This window comes from Moschus berezovskii, chromosome 11 (assembly GCF_049115385.1).
Source record: "Moschus berezovskii isolate FMDL1 chromosome 11, NW_MosBer_1.0, whole genome shotgun sequence".
In the NCBI taxonomy this organism is placed as follows: domain Eukaryota; kingdom Metazoa; phylum Chordata; class Mammalia; order Artiodactyla; family Moschidae; genus Moschus; species Moschus berezovskii.
This window is the reverse complement of record NC_142470.1, coordinates 76,206,580-76,227,919: the sequence shown is the minus strand read 5'-3', so window position 1 is coordinate 76,227,919 and position 21,340 is coordinate 76,206,580. Positions and strand designations below refer to the sequence as shown.

The following is a 21,340-nucleotide window of genomic DNA, read 5'->3' as shown; positions in this document are numbered from 1 at the left end:
TCTCATCACAAGAAAAAAATTTGTTATAACTATGTATGGTGACAGATATTAACCAGACTTACTGTAGTGATCATTCTGCAATGTATATAAATACCAAATCATTATTGTATATAAGTACCAATAATAATATATATTATTATATATATAATAACATAATGTTATATGTCAAATGTACTTTTTCTAATTATACTTTAATTTTTAAAATTAGGGCAATTAATAGCACACTTAAATCACATTAGCTGAATTCAAGTTTAGTTCCTAAATACTTATTTATGAAATAAAATTTCAGCCTAAATTACTTGATTATCATTTTCTTTTGCTACTTATTTCAAGCTATAAAGCTCATGTACAAGACTGTAACTTGATATAGGTATCCTCTATTATAGGTCTCTACATAATTATCTATAAACACCCACAGAAACAATACTGAACCAATCAGGCAAACAATTTTCCTTTCATTCCATTTTATAAATAAGAACTTCTAACCCAGCTCAACAACTAATAATATTTCAAATTACTGATTTGAAAAAAAAATTAGAGGTACATTTTTAAAACAATATAGTATGAAATAAATCTTGCTTTTCATTGAGTAAGTGAAATTTGTTTTTATGGCTATTTGGATTACTTTCTTCTTCTAGGTAAGTCTAGTATGTAACTCTTATTCTTTAGACAAAAACCCACAGGCTTAAAATGTATGAAGTAGTTAACCTGATATTGTCAGCTGCAGATATCATAACTAGCACCATAAGAACAATTGTACTAAATTTTAATGCTGTTCATTAATAGTTCCATCTTCCTGAGTTTGCGTTTGTTCTTTGGCATTGGCTTAGGATATAATCCATTTTTCAGAAGATGTTCCTTGCTGAGGCGAATTTGAGCACCATGCTGAAGATGGAAAGAGCATAAAGCCTGAAGAGGGCAAAGCAAAGTCTCTTGTATGTAGTTATTTTTCTCCAAGATAGAAAGAGCAACAGCTGCACACTCCAGTGTAGAAAGGCACCTATTAGTTGGTTGCGCCCGAATTATATACTGACTAGAAATGCCAGGGACGGGGGAGCCTGGTGGGCTGCCGTCTATGGGGTCGCACAGAGTCGGACACGACTGAAGTGACTTAGCAGCAGCAGCAGCAGAAATGCTAGTTTTTAATTGCACCTGTTTGGGCAGTCGGAACAAGGAATTCTTGTAGAAAATGTCCTTAGCCTGGCTCCATGTGCCATCAATGATGATTATTGTGGAAGGATAAACAGGAGAATCTAATATAAATTCTTCCAAATTAGCAGCTTCAGCCCCTGGATATAATATTAATGTATCAGACTTCCGACAAATAGTTGAAAGTTCAGGATCTCTTTCCTCACTGAAGCGATGACCAATCTTGATTTTACACTTATCTTTGGGGAGACATGCTGCTAGAAGAGGAACTGTCCGCAACACCTTGTTTTCCTCTGCTGGATGCTGAATTATACACAAGTTAATGGCACCCCACTCCAGTACTCTTGCCTGGAAAATCCCATGGATGGTGGAGCCTGGTAGGCTGCAGTCCATGGGGTCGCTAAGAGTAGGACACGACTGAGCGACTTCCTTTCACTTTCATGAATTGGAGAAGGAAATGGCAACCCACTCCAGTGTTCTTGCCTGGAGAATCCCAGGGACAGGGGAGCCTGGTGGGCTTCCGTCTATGGGGTCACACAGAGTCGGACACGACTGAAGCGACTTAGCAGCAGCAGCAGCAGGTAGAGATGTGTAGAGGATGCGCTGGTAGAAATGGACACAAACACACTTTCTGAGGCCGGCTTAACCGGAGGTCGTCTGGAATCTGAGGCTGAGCCGCGTGAGCTTTCTGCTGAGTTTGTTTTTCGCTGTCCTGGTCTCCAGCACGATGGGCCTCTTGTCAGTTCCCTTGCGACAGGTTTTCTTCATGTTCCGCTTCAACCACGGGAGCTTTCGCTGAGTTGGGCTCCTGCTGTGAGTCTATATTGGGTCTATTTTTGTATATGGTGTTAGAAAGTATTCTAATTTCATTCTTTCATATGTACCTGTCCAGTTTTCCCACCACCACTTATTGAAGTGACAGTTTTTTCTCCATTGTATATTCTTGCCTCTTTTTTCATAGATTAGGTGACCATATGTACTTGGATTGATCTCTGGACTTTCTATCCTGCCCAGATCTGTATTTCTGATTTTGTGCCAGTACCATACTGTCTTTATTACTGGAGCTTTCAAGTGTCATCTGAAGGCATGGATCCTGATTCCTCCAGCTCCATTTTCCTTTCTCAAGATTGCTTTGGACATTTGGGGTCTTTTGAGATTCCATACAAATTGTGAATTTTTTTTTGCTCTAATTCTGTGTAAAATCCTTTTAGTAATTGTATTGTTGTTGTTGTTCAGTAGCTCAGGTGTGTCCGATGCTTTGCAACCCCATGAACTGCAGCACAACAGGTCTCGTTGTCTGTCACCATCTCCCGGAGTTTGATCAAACTCATGTCCATTGAATTGGTGAAGCACCCAACCATCTCATCCTGTCATCCCCTTCTTCTCCTCCCTTCAGTCTTTCCCAGAATCAGAGTCTTTTCCAATGAGCTGGCTGTTCACATCAGGTAGCCAAAGTATTGTAGCTTCAACTTCAGTATCAGTCCCTCCAATGAATATTCAGGGTTGATTTCCTTTGGGATTGACCGGTTTGATCTCCTTGCTGTCCAGGGGACTCTCAAGAGTCTTCTCCAGCACCACAGTTTGAAGCATCAGTCTTCAGTGCTCAACATTTTTTATTGTCCAGATCTCACATCCATACATGACTGCTGGAAAAACCATAACTTTAACTATGCGAACCTTTGTCAGCAAAGTAATGTGTCTGCTTTTTAATATGCATTCTAGGTTTGTCATTGCTTTTCTTCCAGGGAGCAAGCATCTTCTAATTTCATGGCTGCAGTCACCATCCACATTGATTTTGGAGCCCAAGAAAAGGAAGTCTGTCACTGTTTCCATTGTTTCCCCATCTGTTTGTCATAAAGTGATGGGACCGGATGCCATGATCTTAGTTTTTTGAATGTTGAGTTTTAAGCCAGCTTTTTCACTTGCCTCTCTCACCTTCATCAAGAGACTCTTTAGTTCTTCTTCACTCTCTGCCTTAAGGGTGGTGTCATCTGAATATCTGAGGTTATTGATATTTCTCTGGGCAATCTTGATTCCAGCTTGTGCTTCATTCAGCCCCAGTAATTGGATGGGGATTGCACTGAACTTGTTAATTGCTTTGGGTAGTACAGTCATTTTGACACTATTGATTCTTCCAGTCCAAAAACAGAGCATAGCTCTCTATCCATTTGTGTCATCTTTGAATTCTTTCATCAGTATCTTATATTTTTCTGAGTACAAGTCTTTTGTCTCCATAGGTAGGTTTATTCCTAGGCAATTTATTATTTTTGATGCATTGGTAAATGGAATTGTTTCTTCAATTTCTGTTTCTAATATTCTGTTGTTAGTGTATAGGAATGCAAGAGATTTCTGTGTATTAATTTCATATTCCTAAACTTTACCACATTCATTGATGAGCTCTAGTAGTTTTCTGGTAGAATCTTCAGGATTTTCTGTGTACAATATGATGTCATCTTTAAGCAGTGACACTTATTTTCTAATTTGAATTCTTTTTCTTTCTTTTTCTTCTCTGATTCCTATGACTAGAACTTCCAAACTGTGTTGAATAAAATTGGTGAGAATGGACATCCTTGTTGCTGATCTTAGAAGGAATGCTTTCAGGTTTTCACTATTGAGAATGATGCTTTCGGTGGGTTTGTTGCATTTGGCCTTTGTTATGTTGAGGTATGTTCTCTCTAAGCCCGCTTTATGGAGAGTTTTTATCGTAAATGGGTGTTGAATTTTGTCAAAAGCTTCTCTGCATGTGTTGAGATGATCACATGGTTTTTATTCTTCAAATTATTAATGCAGTGTATCACATTGATTGATTTATGTATATTGAAGAATCCTCGTATTTCTGGAATAAATCCCATTTGACCATGGTGTATAATCTGTTTAATGTATTGTTGAATTTAAATTGCTAGTATTTTGTTGAGGATTTTTGAATCTATTTTCATCAGTGATAGTGCCTTTTTATTTTTTTGTGCTATCTTTGTCTGGTTTTGGTATCAGGGTAATTGTGGCCACATAGAAAGTGTTTGGGGGTGTTTCTTCCTCTGCAATATTTTGGAAGAATTTCAGAAGGATAGATATTAAAACTTCTTTAAATGTTCGATAGAATTCACCTGTGAAACCACCAGGTCCTAGACCTTTGTTTGGTTGGGAGTTTCAGTTTTAATACTTGCGATTGGTCTGTTCATAATTTCTATTTATTCATGGTTCAGTCTGAGAAAATTGTACCATTTTAAGAATTTGTCCATTTCTTCTAGGTTGTCCATTTTATTGGTGTACGGTAGTTTGTAGTAGTCTCTTACAATCCTTTGTATGTCTGTGGTGTGTGTTGTAACTTCTCCCTTTTCATTTCTAATGTTATTGATTTGGGTCCTCTCCCTTTTTTTCTTGATGAGTCTGGCTAAAGGTTTATCAATTTTATCTATCTTCTCAAAGAACCGGCTTTTAGTTTCAGAGATCCAACCAGTCCATTCTAAAGGAAATCAATCCTGGGTGTTCATTGGAAGGACTGATGCTAAAGCTGAAACTCCGGTACTTTGGTCACCTCGTGAAGAGTTGACTCACTGGAAAAGACTCTGATGCTGGGAGGGATTAGGGGCAGAAGGAGAAGGGGACGACAGAGAATGAGATGGCTGGATGGCATCACCGACTCGATGGACATGAGTTTGTGTGAACTCTGGGTGTTGGTGATGGACAGTGAGGCCTGGTGTGCTGTGATTCATGGGGTCACACGACTGAGCGACTGAACTGAACTGAACTTGACTCCTTCAGTGAACTGAACTTGACTCCTTCAGTGATCCATTCATTGTTTAACCTCCATGAGTTTGCGTTTTTTGGTTTTTTTCCCCTGTAGTTGATTTCTAATCTCATAGGGTTGTGGCTGTAAAAGATGCTTGATATGATTTTAGTTTTCTTAAATTACCAAGGCTTCGTTTTTGACCCATATGTGATCTATCTTAGCGAATATTCCATGTGCACTTGAGAAGAAAGTATATTCTGCTCCTTTTGGATGGAATGTCATATAAATATCAGTTAAGTCTAGCTAGTCTAGGTGTCATTTAAGGCTTGTGTTTTCTTATTAGCTCTTTGTCTGGATGATCTGTCCATTGATATAAGTGGGGTGTTAAAGCAAGCCCCCCACTATCATTGTGTTGCTTCCCTGGTGGCTCAGCTGGTAAAGAATCTGCCTGCAATGTGGGAGACCTGGGTTCAATCCCTGGGTTGGGAAGATCCCCTGGAGAAGGGACCAACTACCTACTCCAGTATTCTGGCCTGGAGAATTCCATGGACTGTAGAGGCCATGGGGTCGCAAAGAGTCAGACACAACTGAGCCACTTTCACTTATTATTGTGTTACTGTCGATTTCCTCTTTTGTGGCTATTAGCATTTGCCTAATGGATTGTGGTTCTCCTATGCTGGGTGCATCAGTTTAGTTCAGTTCAGTCGCTCAGTCATGACCGTCTCTTCGCGACCCCATGAATGATTAGATTTGAATCAGTGAAGAAAGCTGATCGCCGAAGAATTGAGCTTTTGAACTGTGGCATTGGAGAAGACTCTTGAGAGTCCCTTGGACTGCAAGGAGATCCAACCAGTCCTTTCTGAAGGAGATCGATCCTGGGTGTTAATTGGAAGGACTGATGCTAAAGCTGAAACTCCAATACTTTGGCCACCTCATGCAAAGAATTGACTCACTGGAAAAGACTCTGATGCTGGGAAGGGTTGCGGACGGGAGGAGAAGGGGATGGCAGAGAATGAGATGGCTGGATGGCATCACCGACTCTGTGGACATGTGTTTGCGTGAACTCCGGGAGTTGGTGATGGACAGAGAGGCCTGGCGTGTTGTGATTCATGGGGTCGCGAAGAGTCGGACACGACTGAGCAACTGAACTGAACTGACCCAGTCTATATCTTTTCGTTGGAACATTTAATCCAGTTACATTTCAGATAATGTATGTTCCTACTGCCATTTTCTTAATTATTTTGGTTTAGTTAGGTAGGTCTTTTTTCTTCCCTTCCTCTTTGTTCTCTTCTCTTGTGGTTTGATGATCATCTTTAGTTTTGTGTTTGGGTTGCTTTTTCTTTTTTGTGTGTGTTTCTATTGTATTTGTTTGTTTGTTTGCATTTCCCATGATGTTTTGATATAGCATTCTCTCTCTCTCATACACACACACACACACACACACACACACACACAAAAGTTTGTTTTAAGTTCCGTTCCGTTCCGTCGCTCAGTCGTGTCCGACTCTTTGCGACCCCATGGACTGTAGCCTACCAGGCTTCTCCTTCCATGGGATTCTCCAGGCAAGAATACTGGAGTGGGTTACCGTTTTGCTGGTCTCTTAATTTCAAATGCAATTCCCGTTTTCTGCATTTGTACTCTCCTCACGGTTGCTGTTTCAGATATCATAATTGTGTGTTGGTGATTTCCTACTATTACTTTGTTTTTACTAGTGAGCTTTCCAGTTTGTGATTTTCTTATTTCTAGTTGTGGTCTCTTTTATTTCCCCCTGCCTGGAAAATTCCTTTTGCATTTGCTATAAGACAGGTTTGGTGGTGCCAGCTTCTTAAGTTTTGCTTGTCTCTAAAGCTTTTGATTTCTCCATTGAATCTGAGTGAGAACCTTTGGGTTTTTCTCTTTCATAACTTTAAATATACCATGCTTCTCTCATCTAGCCTGCAGAGTTTCTGGTGAAAAATCAGCTAATAGCCTTATGGGGATCCCCTTTTATGTTATTTGTTGTTTTCTCCTTGTTGCTTTTAATATTTTTTTAATTTAATTTTTGTAAATTTGATTATATGTCTTTGTGTGTTCCCCCTTGGGTTTATCCTATATGTGACTCTGCACTTCTTGGACTTGGGTGACTATTTCCTTTCCTGTGTTAGGGAAATTTTCAACTAAAATCTCTTCAAATATTTTGTCAGGCTCTTCCTCTTTTTCTTCTTCTGGGACACCTATAATCAAACATTGGTGTGTTTAATGTTATCCTCGAGCTCTCTCAGACTGTCTTTACTAGTGTGTTTTTATTTCAGGATTTTTGTTATCTGTTTATCTTTTAAATCATCTCTTTATTAATCATTCCTTGTGTGATCTCTGTTGCCTGTGTTCTCTTTCTGAGATTTTCAATCATCTTTAGTATCATTGCTCTGAATTCTTTTTAGGTAGATTGCCTATCTCCTCTTTATTCAGTTGTTCTTGTGGGTTTTTATCTTGTTTCTTTGTCTGCAACATATTTCTCTGTCATCTCATTTTGTCTAACTTTCTGTATTTTGTCTCCTTTCTGCAGGTTGGAGGATCATAGTTCCTGTTGCTTCTGGTGTCTGATTTCTAGTGGGTGAGGTTGATCTTGGGGCTTATGCAGTTTTACTTGTAGGAGGGTCAGGTACCTACTGTCTTGTGGGGGGAACTTTCTTGTCCTTCTGGTGGGCAGAGCCATGTCAAGGGGTATGTTTGGAAGTGGCTGTGAGCTCCATTTGAATTCAGGCAGTGTGTCTTCTGATAGATGAGGCTGTGATTCTAACTTGATTGTTTGACCTGAAGCTTTCCAGCACTGGGTCTTGGTGCTGAAATGGGGACCTATGGGAGAGCTTACTCTGATCAGCATTCCCTGGGACCTCTGGTTACCAGTGTCTTTGCCTCCATAGTGAGCTAGAATAGACCTTTGCCTCCTCAGGAGACCCCCTCAAGACCTCTAGATAGGTCTTTCCCAGGCTTCTATGGAGGCACTACTTTGATCTGGGTCCCAGTGCATGTGAGACATTGTGTGCACCCTTAAGAGTGGTGTTTCTGTTTCCCCCATCCCTGTGGAGCTTCTATACTCAAACCCTGCTGGGTTTCAAGGCCAAGTGTTCTGGGGCTTTTACTTTCAATGCCAGACTGTCAGACTGTCTTGGAGGGTTATTTTTATGTGGAAGCATCTCTTTGTAGCCTGTGTGGGTTTAATAATATTTTTTGTTTATTTATTTTGCTACAAGGGCTGTTTTTAACCTTCCCTGGTGGTTCAGATGGTAAAGAATCTGCCTGCAATGTAGGAGGCACAAGAGACATGGGTTTGATCCCTAGGTGAGGAAGACCCCTTGAAGAAGGAAATGGCAACCTGTTCCAGTATTCTTGCTTGGAAAATTCCATGGACAGAGGAGCCTGGAAGGCTACAATCCATGGAGTCGTGAAGTCAGACACAACTAAGCAAATGAGCACACACAGGGATGTTTTTATTATGAATGATTGTCACCTCTTTCCTCAGAGTATGCTGGCCATTATCCTCCTGATAGGAGATATGACTGATGTTGTGGTAACCAGAGCCAGCACTGAATACTGAGCAGGGCACCCCTTTTACTCTGATGGTATCACTGCCAAGTCAGGGGTGGAGTCTTCTCCCTAGTTGTTGGAATAGAGGCCCCCAGATCTGTTTCTTAGCTGTGTTTCTGATCTGGAATGCAAGGTAGGTTGGATTGGAGCACTACCAATGGGAGAGAAGCCACTGAGCATTCATCTTCTGGAGCTATTCACCTGTGGGTGCTCTCTGTTGTGTCACTCTTCACCTGTTGTTTGAACTCCTAGATCACACTGCTCTTGGCACTTCTCTCAATCCCAGCTTAACCATGGGTATGTCAGAAATTGACCCTGATGTGTCTCAGGCATTGTTTTTAGCAGGCCACCAGCATAGGTCCACTGAAGTCAGGTCCCATGATTATAGTAAGTCATGGATCTGGACCCATTGTGGGCAGTATGGAGGCAGCTCAGACTCTGGCCTGGTCCAACTGCTGTCTGTACATGCCCATAAATCAACAGCTGCTAAAGCTAGACCTATCTTGACTACAGGAGTACTTTTCCCTTCAGATGTTCTGCAGGTACTGAGTTTACAAAGATGATCATGGAGGTGTCAATCCATGGTTTGCTTAGCTGTAAGAAGAGATTTCAGCTTTTCTTCCTTAGTTGTATGGTCCCTTGGGTCTCAGCTGCAGTTTTAGTCCCACTTCTGCATGTGGGTCATCCACAGGGGTCTGCTCCCAAGGCTGTCCTAGAACACATGAGTCTGCCCCAGAAAGAAGAGGGCACAGAGGAGGTGGAGGTCAGGGGTGTGAGATAGCCTGCCCCAGTGGGCTGCATTAAGTGTGTGGTAAGGTATGGAGAAAAGAAGAAACTCTGACATCTATAAGGGGAGGGGACTGGCCCCAGAGGCCATGGAGGCTTGGAGTGCCTAAAAAATAGGACTAGGGAAAAGGGCCTGCAACAAAAAGCAGGTAAATAGATGTCTGACAAACTCCCCTGCAATTTATACTGAGTAAGTATAACAAATATACTTTAGTGTATATACTACATATACGTAGGAGCCATATATTCAGCAGCAATGATTCTGAATTCTTGCAGTACCAGTCTCTGTCTCAAAAAATGCCTTCCTGTTAAATGAATGAGTGTGGGTTTCTGAAGTCTCTGTGGTCTTTGTTAATGTCCGCATTTTGTTCTGAAGATGAAAATTACAACAGTAATGTATTATTAATGTTCTCGGTGTTTTGACCTATTGACAAATCTTCACTTTGTTTCTACTATCAGTTGCTACTGTAACACCAAGCCCCAAATCAAAGCTATCCATCATAACCCAGAGTGGACCCCAATCAATGCCAGTAAATTTTAAAAGGCAGCAGGTATGGTACAAGATTATTAATTTTTAAACAGAAAAATAATGCAATACAAAACTGTAGCCCCTAGGGCCATCATTAACAATATTCACATTACGGTGCTTTATTTACAAAAAATCATTACATTCCCTTAAACATGAATTTGTTTTCATTAGAAATAAATACTACTAACTATATTTTCCATCAATCAACAGATATTTATAGAATTCCAGCTGTGTGTAAGATGAACATACATATAGTATGTACTGGAAGGTATAGAAGCACAAAAGAATGCAATTTTTTACAAAGAGAAAACTTGGGGATTTAAAAAAGTTGACTTTAGAAAAGAGATGATATAATTACTAAATGGCATATATAGACAATGAACACTGTAGTATCTACAAGAGAGAAAGATTGGTCACAGACCAGGATGGTCAGGGAAGGATTCAGTTGACTCATAGCCTGAACTTGGTCAGGGTCATGAAGAGACGGTCATGACTGATTAGATGATTAGATTTGAATCAGTGAAAACAATAAAAATTGCATCACAAGCAAAGTTGGTGGCATGAACAAAATATAAAAGCAGGGCTATGTAAAGAATGATTATCAGACAGTGAGGAAACCGGAATGATGCGAGTGCAAAGATCATAAATAGGAAAATGTGGAGATGACCTGATAAATATAATTTTAGAAGGGATAGTGAAAAGTCTCCAACTTCAGACTATCTAGCAGGAGATCCTGTCTGGATTTGTGTTCAATATCATGAGGAATCATGGTCATGAATATTTTAACCTTTGTGTTTCATCTGGCTTTTACCATCTGTCTCTCCTTTTTAGTCCATCATCATTATAAAAGCTGCCTCCACCAAACACATATTAAAAAAATTAAGTAAATAAATTAGTAGTTCTGGATAAACCATCAACCATATGGTCCAAGTACCTTGGTTTTGGGAATATGTATTTCATTAAGTGTTTAAAAATGACATCTGGACAAGCAGCAAAAACTCACAAAGGAATGGCAGGGGATACTGGCCATGGTGAGGACTGAGTCCAACTGTTTTAAGCACTTAAATAGGAGGTTATTATGTATAATCTGCCAACAACTTACTTCATTCAAATTTTCTCTTTCTGATTGTTTCAAGTTCAGACTGTTGTTATGCTTAGTATCTAAAGAGCCCAGCTTATATTGCTTCTATAAAACCCCAAAAATATTCAGGATTTAATCTAAAATATCTTCTCTATTCATCTTAATTATAGAGCAACTGTAGATAATGGACTTTTTTTTTCAGTCTCAAATAACTAGACTTTTTAAAACCATACGTTTAAAAGAAAGGGTAAAACATATGAAAATGTGCAAGCTATTTAGTATTTTTGTTAAATTTTATCCAATTTTTAAATTTTACTTTCAATTTAGAGTTATTACAAAATATTGGTTATATACCCATTGTTGTATAATATATGCTTGAGCCTATGTTTTACCATAATTTGTACCTTTAATTCATCCACCTGTTATTTGCCCCTTCCCCACCACCACCCCCCAAAAAAAACTAGTAACCACTAGTCTGTTCTTCATAAACCAGTGTCTTACACTTTTCTGTATACAAGTCTTTGCCTCTTTTAGGTAGGTTTATTTCTAGGTATTTTATTCTTTTTGTTACAGTGGTGAATGGGATTGTTTCCTTAATTTCTCTTTCTGATTTTTCATTGTTAGTGTATAGAAATGCAAAGGATTTCTGTGTATTCATTTTGTATCTTGCAACTTTACTAAACTTATTGATTAGCTCTAGTAATCTCGTGATCTTTTAGGGTTTTCTATGTATCTTGTCAAGAGGAACTCAAAAGCCTCTTGATGAAAGTGAAAGAGGAAAGTGAAAAGGTTGGCTTGAAGCTCAACATTCACAAAACAAAGATCATGGCATCTGGTCCCATCACTTCATGGGAAATAAATGGAAAAACAGTGGAAACAGTGTCAGACTTTATTTTTGGGGGGCTCCAAAATCACTGCAGATGCTGATTGAAGCCAGGAAATTAAAAGACGCTTACTCCTTGAAAGGAAAGTTATGACCAACCTTGATAGTATATTAAAAAGCAGAGACATTACTTTGCCAACCAAGGTCCGTCTAGTCAAAGCTATGGTTTTTCCCATGGTCATGTATGGATGTGAGAGTTGGACTGTGAAGAAAGCTGATCGCTGAAGAATTGATGCTTTTGAACTGAGGTGTTGGAGAAGACTCTTGAGAGTCTCTTGGACTGCAAGGAGATCCAACCAGTCCATTGTAAGGGAGACCGATCCTGGGTGTTCATTGGAAGGACTGATGCTAAAGCTGCAACTGCAATACTTTGGCCACCTCATGCGACGAGTTGGCTCACTGGAAAAGACTCTGATGCTGGGAAAGGTTGGGGGCGGGAGGAGAAGGGGACGACAGAGAATGAGATGGCTGGATGGCATCACCGACTCTGTGGACATGAGTTTGAGTGAACTCCGGGAGTTGGTGATGGACAGGGAGGCCTGGCGTGCTGTGATTCGTGGGGTCGCAGAGAGTCGGACACGACTGAGTGACTGAACTGAACTGAACTGATGTATCTTGTCATCTGGAAATAGTGAGAGTTTTACTTCTTTTCCAATCTGGATTTCTTTTCTTTCTTTTTCTTCTCTTCTTGCTGTAGCAAGGATTTCCAGAACTATGTTGAATAATAGTGGTGAAAGTGGACCCCATTGTCTTCTTCCCAATCTTAGTGGGGATGCTTTCAGTTTTTCAACATTGAGAATAATGTTTGCTGTAGGCTTATCATATATGGGCTTTACCATGTTGAGGTAGGTTCCTTCTATGCTCAATTTTTGAAGAGTTTTAATCATAAATGGGTGCTGAATTTTGTCAAAGGCTTTTTCTGCATCTGTTGAGATTATCATATGGTTTTTTATCTTTCAGTTTGTTAATGGTGTACCACTTTGATTGATTTGCGTATATTGAAGAATCCTCGCATCAAGTTGGAATAAACCCAAGTTGGTCATGGTGTATGAGCTTTTTGATGTGTTGCTGAATTCTATTTGCGAAAGTTTTGTTGAGGATTTTTGCATCTGTGTTCATCAGTGATATTGGCCTGTAGTTTTCTTTTTTTGTGTTGTCTTTGTCTGCTTTTGGTATCAGGGTGATGGTGGCCTTGTAGAATGAGTTCCTTCTGCTGCAATTTTTTGAAAGAGTTTTAGAAGGATAGGCATTAGCTCTTCTTTAAATGTTTGATAGATTTCTCCTGTGAAACCATCTGGTCCTGGGCTTTTGTTTTTTGGGAGTTTTTTTATCACAGCTTCAATTTCAGTGCTTATAATTGGGTTGTTCATAATTTCTATTTCTTTCTGGTTCAGTCTTGGAAGATTGAACTTTTCTAAGAATCTGTCTGTTCTTCCAGGTTATCCATTTTATTGCCATATAGTTGTTCATAATAGTCTCTTATTATGTCTTTTATTAAAACTAAACATTCAGAAAACTAAGATCATGGCATCTGGTCCCATCACTCCATGGCAAATAGATGGAGAAACATTGGATACAGTGACAGACTTTATTTTGGAGGGCTCCAAAATCACTGCAGATGTTGACTGCAGCCATGAAATTAAAAGACTCTTGCTCCTTGGAAGAAAAGCTTTGACCAAACTAGACAACATATTAAAAAGCAGAGACAATACTTTGCCAACAAAGGTCCATCTTGTCAAAGCTATGGTTTTCCCGGTAGTCATGTATAGATATCAGAGTTGGACTATAAAGAAAGCTGAGCGCTGGAGAATTGCTGCTTTTGAACTGTTATGTTGGAGAAGACTCTTGAGAGTTCCTTTGACAGCAAGGAGATTCAACCAGTCCATCCTAAAGGAAATCAGTCCTGAATATTCATTGGAGGGACTGTTCTTGAAGCTGAAGCTCCAAAACTTTGACCACCTGATGTGAAGAACTGACTCATTTGATAAGACCCTGATGCTGGGAAAGATTGAAGGTGGGAGGAGAAGGGGATGACAGAGGATAAGATGGTTGGATGGCATCACCAACTCAATGGACATGAGTTTGAATAAGCTCCAGGAGTTGGTGATGGACAGAAAAGCATGGCAGACTGCAGTCCATGGGGTTGCAAAGAGCCAGACCCAGCTGAGCAACTGAACTGAACTGAATAGTCTCCTATAATCTTTGTATTTCTGCATTGTCTGTTGTAACCTCTCCTTTTTCATTTCTACTTTTGTTGATTTGATTCTTCTTTTTTTCTTGACGAGTTTAGTCAAAGGTTTGTTAATTTTGTCTTTCTTCTCAAAGAACCAGCATGTAGTTTTATTAATCTTGACTACTGTTTCTTTTTTTTTCTTTTTCATTTATTTCTGCTCGGAGCTTTATGATTTCTTTCCTTCTACTAATTTTGGGTTTTTTTTGGTTCTTCTTTTTCCAGTTGTTTTAGCTGTAAAGTTAGGTTGTCTATTTGATGTTTTTCTTGTTTCTTGAGGTAGGATTGTATTGCTGTAAGCTTCCCTCTTACAACAGCTTTCACTGCATCCCATAGGTTTTGAGTTGTGTTTTCACTGTCACTTGTTTCTAGAAATTTTTTTATTTACCTTTTGATTTCTTCAGTAACCTGTTGGTATTTAGAAACGTGTTGTTTAATCTCCATGCATTTGTGTTTTTTAGTTTTTTTTTCTTGTAATTTATATCTAGTCTCATAGTGTTGTGGTCAGAAAAGATGCTTGATATGATTTCAGTTTTCTTAAATTTTCTGAAATTTGATTTGTGACCTAAGATGTGGTGTATCCTGGAGAATGTTCCATGTGCACTTGAGAAGAAGGTGTATTCTGCATTTGGATGGAATGTCCTGAAGATATCAATGAGATCCATCTCATCTAATGTATCATTTAAGACTTGTGTTTCCTTATTAATTTTCTGTTTTGATGATCTGTCCATTGGTGTGAGTGGGGTGTTAAAGTCCTACTATTAATGTGTTACTGTCAATTTCTCCTTTTATGTTTGCTGCAGTGTTTGTCTTACATATTGAGGTGCTCCTATGTTGGGTTCATTGATACTTACCATTGTTATGTCTTCCTCTTGTGATTGATCCTTTGACCATTATGCAGTGTCCTTCCTTATCTCTTGTAATATTCTTTATTTTAAGGTCTATTTTGTCTGATATGAGGAATGCCACTCCAACTTTCTTTTGCTTCCCATTTACATGGAATAAATTTTTCCATCCTCTCAGTCTACATGTGTCTTCGGGTCTGAAGTAGGTTTCAGGTAGACAGCATGTATATGAGTCTTGTCTTTGTTCCTTTGAGCCAGTCTGTGTCTTTTGGTTGGAGCATTTAATCTGTTTATATTTAAAGTAAGTATTGATGTATATGTTCCTATCGCCATTTTATAAATTGTTTGGGGCTGATTTTGTAAATCTTTTTCTTCTCTTACATTTCTTGACTATATCAGTTCAGTCAGTTCAGTCGCTCAGTCGTGTCCGACTCTCCGCGACCCCATGAATCACAGCACGCCAGGCCTCCCTGTCCATCACCAACTCCCGGAGTTCACTCAAACTCATGTCCATCGAGTCGGTGATGCCATCCAGCCATCTCATTCTCTGTCGTCCCCTTCTCCTCCCGCCCCCAACCTTTCCCAACATCAGAGTCTTTTCCAGTGAGTCAATTTGTCGCATGAGGTGGCCAAAGTATTGGAGTTTCAGCTTTAGCATCAGTCCTTCCAATGAACACCCAGGATTGATCTCCTTTAGAATGGACTGGTTGGATCTCCTTGCAGTCCAAGGGACTCTCAATAGTCTTCTCTAATACCACAGTTCAAAAGCATCAATTCTTTGGCGATCAGCTTTCTTCACAGTCCAACTCTCACATCCATACATGACCATGGGAAAAACCATTGCCTTGACTAGACGGACCTTGGTTGGCAAAGTAATGTCTCTGCTTTTTAATATACTATCAAGGTTGGTCATAACTTTCCTTCCAAGCAGTAAGCGTCTTTTAATTTCATGGCTGCAATCAGCATCTGCAGTGATTTTGGAGCCCCCCAAAAATAAAGTCTGACACTGTTTCCACTGTTTTTCCATCTATTTCCCATGAAGTGATGGGACCAGATACCATGATCTTTGTTTTCTGAATGTTGAGCTTCAAGCCAACCTTTTCACTCTCCTCTTTCACTTTCATCAAGAGGCTTTTGAGTTCCTCTTCACTTTCTGCCATAAGGGTAGTGTTTAAAATTTGTTGTAAAGCTGGTTTGGTGGTACTGCATTCTCTTCACTTTTGCTTGTCTGAAAAGCTTTTGATTTCTCCATCAATTTTGAATGAGATCCTTGCTGGGTACAGTAATCTTAGCTGTAGATTTTTCCCTTTCAGTACTTTAGATACATTCTGCCATTCCCTTCTGGCCTGCAGAGTTTCTACTGAAAGATTAGTTGTTAAAGCACATGGGGTTTCTCACATGTATGTTACTTGTTGCTTCTCCCTTGCTGCTTTTAATATTCTTTCTTTGTGTTTAGTCTTTGTTAGTTTGATTTGTATGTGTCTTGGCGTGTTTCTACTTGGGTTTATCCTGTATGGGACTCTTTGTGCCTCTTGGACTTGATTGACTATTTCTTTTTCCATGTTGGGGAAATTTTCAACTATAACCCCTTCAAAAATTTTCTCATACCCTTTATTTTTCTCTGCTTCTTCTATGACCCCTATAATTCAAATGTTGGTGCATTTGATATTGTCCCAGAGGTCTTGGAGACTAACCTCAATTCCTTTCATTCTTTTTACTTTATTCTGTTCTTCAGAAGTTATTTCCACCATTTTATTTTCCAGCTCACTGATTTGTTCTTCTGCTTCAGTTATTCTTCCATTGATTCCTTCTAGAGTATTTTTAATTTCAGTAATTGTGTTGTTTGTCTCTGTATGTTTATTCTTTAATTCTTCTAGTTCTTTATTAATTGATTCTTGCATTTTCTCCATTCTGTTTTCAAGGTTTTTTATCATCTTTACTATCATTATTCTGAATTCTTTTTCCAGTAGTTTGCCTATTTCCTCTACATTTGTTTGGACTTCTGTGTTTCTAGTTTGTTCCTTCCTTTGTGTAGTATTTCTCTGCCTTTTCATTATTTTCTTTTAACTTATTGTGTTTGAGGTCTCCCTTTCCCAGGTTTCCAGGTTGAATTATTTCTTCCTTTTGGTTTCTGCCCTCCTAAGGTTGGTCCAGTGGTTTGTATAATTTTGTATAGTGGGATTTGTGCTGTGTTTTTTTGTTTGTTTGTGTTTCCCCTGATGATCAAGGCTGAGTGAGGTGGTAATCCTGTATGCTGATGATTTGGTTTGTATTTTTGTTTTGTTTAGATGAGGCATCCTGCACAGAGTGCTACTGGTGGTGCTATATGCTGGGTTGTGTATTCAAGTGGCTTCCTTAGTGTGAATTCTCACTATTACATACTCCCTAGGGTAATTCTCTGGTCTAGGGTCTTGGAGCCAGTGCTCCCACTCCAAAGTCTCAGGGCTTGATCTCAAGTCACTTTGTGCTATCACCACAAATCGCATCCTTGCAACGTGGTTATTTATTCTCTGCTAACCACTCCCGCTTGAGTTTTTGGAGTGACCCAGACTCCTTTTCTCCCTGGCTGTAGTGTGCTCCAAGGGATCCCTCAGAGTAGCCTCCATATGCCCCTTCTCTCCAGCTTCTCTTAGGCCTTAGTTTTGTCGTTTGTGTTCTTGGGATAATAGCACTGGGCTTGCCTTCCTGAGGAGTTGTGAGGATCAAATAAATAACATGAATTCTTTAAAAAATCTACAAATTTAATTACTATTAACCCAGAAAGTAAATTATTTGGCACATGCTATTCCAGAGGCATTCTGATTAGTTGGTGGGATTCCATGCACCTTGCCTCTACTTTCTGCTGCGATCTTCCTTGTGTCATCATATCTCTGAACAGACATAACCATTAATTTTGGAATCATACATAATTTCTAATCCATATAACATTCATATTTCTGTGTGTTGTTCTCTACTCTGCTTCTGTATTTCTCATGGTTGAAGTCAGTTAGTTCTTTCATGCCGTATCTAAATCTGTATGCAAGTGTGAGGAAAAGATAAAGTTACGGAAGTAGAGGAGAAAGAGAAAAACTCCTCACAGGTAAGTCAACAAAAACAAGAGCTGAATGCTTTTAAGTATTTCTCTCTGGAAGGTAATAAATGTATTCAATATACCTCTATATGTCAGGCACTATATTAGCCACAATTAGATGACTGAGTCTAAGTTTTAGCTTGAAAAGCCACTAGTCTGAGATGTATAAAATTATTTTTCTATTTAAATCTTGGAATTTGAAATGATGTAATCACCTTAAAAGCTATTTTAGAGTTGATATATTTAATGGAGATCATCCAAGATTTGTTAGTTGTTAAAATACCAGGTTGGTAAGGCCAGTGATCTCAATGGAAATTTCGAACTTTCTTCCGAGTATCACTACAGACTTTGGTCTCAGCCTTGGTACACACCCTTCTAAGGTTGCCTCACCTTGACCTTGTCCTTGGTATGGGCAGTCAGGTATGTAATAAGGATTTCTATGAAAACTAAAGGAAAGCAAAGGTTGGAGCAAACTGAAACCCAGACTGAGTCCTACAGTCAGTCAGTAGACATGAAAAGATATATAGATGTTGGGGTTGAAGCACCTTTTGCAGTTTGAATTTCTGATGATCTCAATGGGCTTCTCAGGGGGCTCAGTGCTAAAGAATCTGCCTGCAATGCAGGAGACACAGGTTCAGTTCTTGGGTCACAAAGATCCCTGTCAAAGGAAATGGCAACCCACTCCAGTATTCTTTCTTGCCTGGGAAATCCCATGGACATGATCAATGGGTGTTCAGATAAGCTTTCTGAGCGGCCCACAAGGCATTCAGTTCAGTTCAGTTCAGTCACTCAGTTGTGTCCTACTCTTTGCGACCCCATGAATCACAGCACGCCAGGACTCCCTGTCCATCACCAACTCCCGGAGTTCACTCAAACTTATGTCCATCGAGTCGGTGATGCCATCCAGCCATCTCATCCTCTGTCATCCCCTTCTCCTCCCGCCCCCAATCCTTCCCAGCATCAGAGTCTTTTCCAGTGAGTCAACTCATCGCATGAGGTGGCCAAAGTATTAGAGTTTCAGCTTTAGCATCAGTCCTTCCAATGAACACCCAGGATTGATCTCCTCTAGAATGGACTGGTTGGATCTCCTTGCAGTCCAAGGGACTCCCAAGAGTCTTCTCCTACACCACAGTTCAAAGCATCAATTTTTCGGCGATCAGCTTTCTTCACAGTCCAACTCTCACATCCATACATGACCATGGGAAAAACCATTGCCTTGCCTAGACGGACCTTGGTTGGCAAAGTAATATCTCTGCTTTTTAATATGCTATGTAGGTTGGTCATAACTTTCCTTCCAAGGAGAAGTGTCTTTTAATTTCATGGCTGCAATCAGCATCCACAGTGATTTTGGAGCCCAAAAAAATAAAGTCTGACACTGTTTCCTCTGTTTCCCCATCTATTTCCCATGAAGTGATGGGACCAGGTGCCATGATCTTTGTTTTCTGAATGTTGAGCTTCAAGCCAACCTTTTCACTCTCCTCTTTCACTTTCATCTAGAAGCTTTTGAGTTCCTCTTCACTTTCTGCCATAAGGGTGGTGTCATCTGCATATCTGAGGTTATTGTTATTTCTCCTGGCAATCTTGATTGCAGCTTGTGCTTCTTCCAGCCCAGCGTTCCTCATGATGTACTCTGCATAGAAGTTAAATAAGTGGGGTGACAGTATACAACCTTGACACACTCCTTTTCCTATTTGGAACCAGTCTGTTGTTCCATGTCCAGTTCTAACTGTTGCTTTTTGACCTGCATACAGGTTCCTCAAGAGGCAGGTCAGGTGGTCTGGTATTCCCATCTCTTTCAGAATTTTCCACAGTTTATTGTGATCCACACAGTCAAAGGCTTTGGCATAGTCAATAAAGCAGAAATAGATATTTTTCTGGAACTCTCTTGCTTTCTCCATGATCCAGCAGATGTTGGCAATTTGATCTCTGGTGCCTCTGCCTTTTCTACCAATTTAAAACATTAAAAAGTAAACAATGGTTTAAGGAAAAAAGCATAAATTTATATAATCTTCCTCATTAGTCCCTTCAGTCTGATGTACTTAGAAATGACTTGGACATTTCAAGAATTATGAATCTCACTGAAGATGAAGCACACTTATAAAAGCATCAGGGTAAAGCAATAGACATCTGTAAATTACAAAAGTCTGTACAAAATAAAGGCCATATGTGACAAATCCATACGAACATCATACTCAATTGTGAAAATTTCAAAGCTTTTCCTCTAAGATCAGGAACAAGACAAGGATGTTCAGTCTCACCACTTTTCAGCAAGTACTATGTTATACTTCATAGGAATATGGCTATATTCCTATCCTGTACAATATATCCTTGTACCGTATTTTACATATAATGGTCTTTACCTCTTAATACCCTGTCCTTATTAAATCTTATGGGAACTTGGTTTGGTACTTTCTTCTTTCAAACCATCAGTCATAACACTTTTACACTGACCTTTCAAAGTCTTACTGGTTTCCTTGAACTACTCTATCCTCGACTTGTGGCTTGTGGCTCAGCTGGTAAAGAATCTTCCTGCAATGCAGGAGACCTGGGTCCGATCCCTGGGTTGGGAAGATCCCCTGGAGAAGGTTAAGGTTTCCCACTCCAGTATTCTGGCCTAGAGAATTCCATGGACTGTATAATCCATGCGGTCACAAAGAGTTGGAAACCACTGAGCGACTTTCACTTTTCACACTGTCCTCACACTCTGTACATTCGATCCTGACTTCTTATGGCCTAATGAAGATTTCTCTGTTACTCCTACCCATATTGAATGATTCCTTTTCTCAATTTCTACAGAAATGTTGGCTTTCAGCACACACACTTTAATACAATGAACAGTTTTCATACGACTGAGCGACTGACTTCACTTTCACGTTTCACTTTCATGCATTGGAGAATAAAATGGCAACCCACTCCATTGTTCTTGCCTGGAGAATCCCAGGGATGAGTGAGCCTGATGGGCTGCCATCTATGGGGTCGCAGAGAGTCAGATACAACTGAAGTGACTTAGCAGCAGCAGCAGCATTTTCTCTACTCATATTGTGAATTTCTTCATGCAAAACACATTTTACTATATTAATTTAGAGGAAGAAGAGTCATACAATTATTATTGATAATACTTAGCATACTATTGGGTACTACATAATATTATTATAATGATATACAAAAGTACCTGTTAACCCTTAATTTGATAGAAACATGATTCATCACAACTCTCTATATTTATTGGAAACTGTTGTATTTGCATTATATATATGCTATACATATTTATAACCACCTATGACAAACTTCATACAAACTTGATTTTCATTTTAATAATTTTCCAAATAAGGATATCCAACATTTATTAAGCATTTGCTAGCTTTCAAAGCAACCTGTGAAATTTTGAGCACTTTTATTTTAGATAATATTTACTAACAGTGTCTGTAGTGGATCAGGTGTGCAGTTCTTATAGACTGAACTGAATACAG

At 39.4% G+C, this 21,340-nt stretch overlaps 1 protein-coding gene across 1 annotated transcript in view; it reads right to left on the bottom strand.

Annotated features, from left to right (window-relative positions):
* Positions 1-759: 759 nt before the first annotated feature.
* LOC148776205 (tRNA-uridine aminocarboxypropyltransferase 2-like) overlaps positions 760-21,340 on the bottom strand; it is a 46,328-nt gene continuing 25,747 nt past the window's right edge. Inside the window, exons 3-6 of the mRNA XM_088841788.1 lie at positions 7,506-7,701; positions 1,729-1,861; positions 1,123-1,469; positions 760-1,029 (exon numbers count right to left, since the gene is read on the bottom strand). Of these exons, the coding sequence (XP_088697914.1) occupies positions 760-1,029; positions 1,123-1,469; positions 1,729-1,861; positions 7,506-7,701 (946 nt within the window). The remainder of the gene's footprint in view (positions 1,030-1,122; positions 1,470-1,728; positions 1,862-7,505; positions 7,702-21,340) is intronic.